Genomic DNA, 2,144 nt, shown 5'->3' on the forward strand with positions numbered 1-2,144 from the left:
ATGGCCCGGCGGGAGCACCTGGGATAGAGGGAGGTGTCCCTGCCATGGCAGGGATGGGATGGGATGGGATGGATTTTAATGTCCCTTCCCTCCCAGGCCATTCCATGACTTTAATTTTTTCTGTTTTTTCACTGCTCAGTGAGCCAAGCCCTTCCCTTCATTCCAGTGTCTCCAAAGGTTTTTCCTGCTCTGTGCCTGGGTCTCCTTCCCAACCAGAGAGCTCTGTAATATAACCTGGGAGCCCCAGGACGTTTTCCCACTGCTGGGATGGCACCTCAGTGGGAATAAATCCAGAGCAGCCAGGGATGGATGGCCCTGCTGGCTCGGTGCTCCCAACAGTCTCTTCCCAGCTGCTCAGCCGTGTCCAGGCTGCTCCCACTGGGCTTTCCTGGTTTCCCAGTGGGAGAGCTGGGCCTGGGTTTATCTCTGTGCCCTCGTGGCCCGGGGCTCTGCCGTCACCTCCCTGCCCTGGCCGAGGGTCAGTGGCTATCGGAGCCATCGGCGCACCCAGAACTGCTGCCCCGGGGGGAGCAGCTCCCAGAGCCTGGAAAAACACCCAGCTGTGGGCAGGAGAGCAGGAGAGCCTCCTTCAGCTCTGCCTGCTGCAGCTCTGGGGCTGCTGTGCTCGGACAGGCTCAAATGCTGGGAGGTAAAACCTGAAACCTGCCTGGAGCTGCGCGGGGCTGGGCAGCCACAGCACCCTGGGCTCTGCTGAGCCGGGAGGATCCTGCTGCCCTGGGCTGGTCCCTGAGCCCCTTTCTGAATGGATCCTCCTGCCCTAGGCCCTTCCCTGCCCTGGGCCCTTCCCTGCCCTGGGCTCTTCCTCAAGCTCTCCAGCAGTGGAGTCCTGGAATGGGTTGGGTTGGAGGAACCCTCAAGTCCACCCAGTGCCACCCCTGCCATGGGCAGGGACACCTCTCACTGTCCCAGGTTTCTCCAGTCCCTGTCCAGCCTGGCCTTGGGCACTTCCAGGAATGGAAAATTCCCAAAAATTCCCATTTCTGGAGGGATGTGCCATGGGAGCAGCTCCCTCCTCCAGCAGAGCCCTTCCAGCCCTGCCTGAGCCCGGCTGCTTTGCCAGCCCTTGGTTTAAGAACCTCCAGCCTTGACACCCCCAGGCTGGAAAGGGTTTGGAAATGAGGGGCAAACCTGGAAATGATGACAAACCTGGAAAGGAGGGGCAAACCTGGAAATGAGGGGCAAACCTGGAAAGGAGGGGCAAACCTGGCATCTCCATGTGAGAAACTCCCAGAGACATGGAATCTTGGAATCGTGAAGGTGGGAAAAGCCCCTGGAGACCATGGAGTCCAACACCAAGCCTCCCCTCACCACTGACCAAGTGTCCTGGGTTGATAAGTGAGGTTTTTGGGAGGCTGTGGTCAAACCAATCAGTGCTCAGATCTGAATGCCCCCCAGTGCCGCTGCCAAAGGCTTTTGGTCACTTCCAAGGGTGGGATTGCACCACTGCCTGGGCCGCCCCTCCCAAAGCCTGACCTGCCTTTCCATGAAGGAACATTTCCTCAGAGCCAACACCACCCCAGCTCCTGCCCTGTTTGTCACTGGCACGTTTGGGTGCCCTGCTCCAGATCCTCAGCTTCTCCAGGGATGTTTTGTGCCACCCTGGGGATGGGCACAGGCAGAGGAGGCTCCTGAGGGCAGGAAGGAGCTCAGTGAGAGGGACCTGGGGTGGGAACCAGCCTGATCCAGCCTGCTGGGTGTTTGCATTTCCAACATCCCCATCCCAGGCTGCTTTTCCAGGGAATTCCACCCCAGGGAATTCCCTCCTGCTCCACCATCCCAGACTGGTTTTCCAGGGAATTCCATCCCAGGCTGCTTTTTCAGGCAATTCCATCCCAGGGAATTCCACTCTCCCAGGCTGCTTTTCCAGGGAATTCGCTCCTGCTCCACCATGCCAGGCTGCTTTTCCAGGAAATTTCCCCCTGCTCCACCATCCCAGGCTGCTTTTCCAGGGAATTCCATCCCACCCCCTGCTCCACCCTCCCAGGCTGTTTTTCCCCCCTGACCTCTCCCTCTCTCTCTCCTGGCAGCGCCGTTTTCTTCGTCACCTACCTGATCCTCGCCTGCTGCTCCGGGCCCAGGTGAGGAGGGGATGCTGTGGGGTCTGGGACAGCCTGGGAAGGCAG

At 59.5% G+C, this 2,144-nt stretch overlaps 1 protein-coding gene across 1 annotated transcript in view; it reads left to right on the plus strand.

Annotated features, from left to right (window-relative positions):
• FAIM2 (Fas apoptotic inhibitory molecule 2) overlaps positions 1-2,144 on the plus strand; it is a 22,296-nt gene that overhangs the window by 8,822 nt on the left and 11,330 nt on the right. Inside the window, exon 6 of the mRNA XM_005430242.2 lies at positions 2,049-2,099. Within this exon, the coding sequence (XP_005430299.1) occupies positions 2,049-2,099 (51 nt within the window). The remainder of the gene's footprint in view (positions 1-2,048; positions 2,100-2,144) is intronic.

The sequence above is a fragment of the Geospiza fortis genome, unplaced genomic scaffold (assembly GCF_000277835.1).
Source record: "Geospiza fortis unplaced genomic scaffold, GeoFor_1.0 scaffold635, whole genome shotgun sequence".
In the NCBI taxonomy this organism is placed as follows: Eukaryota; Metazoa; Chordata; class Aves; order Passeriformes; family Thraupidae; genus Geospiza; species Geospiza fortis.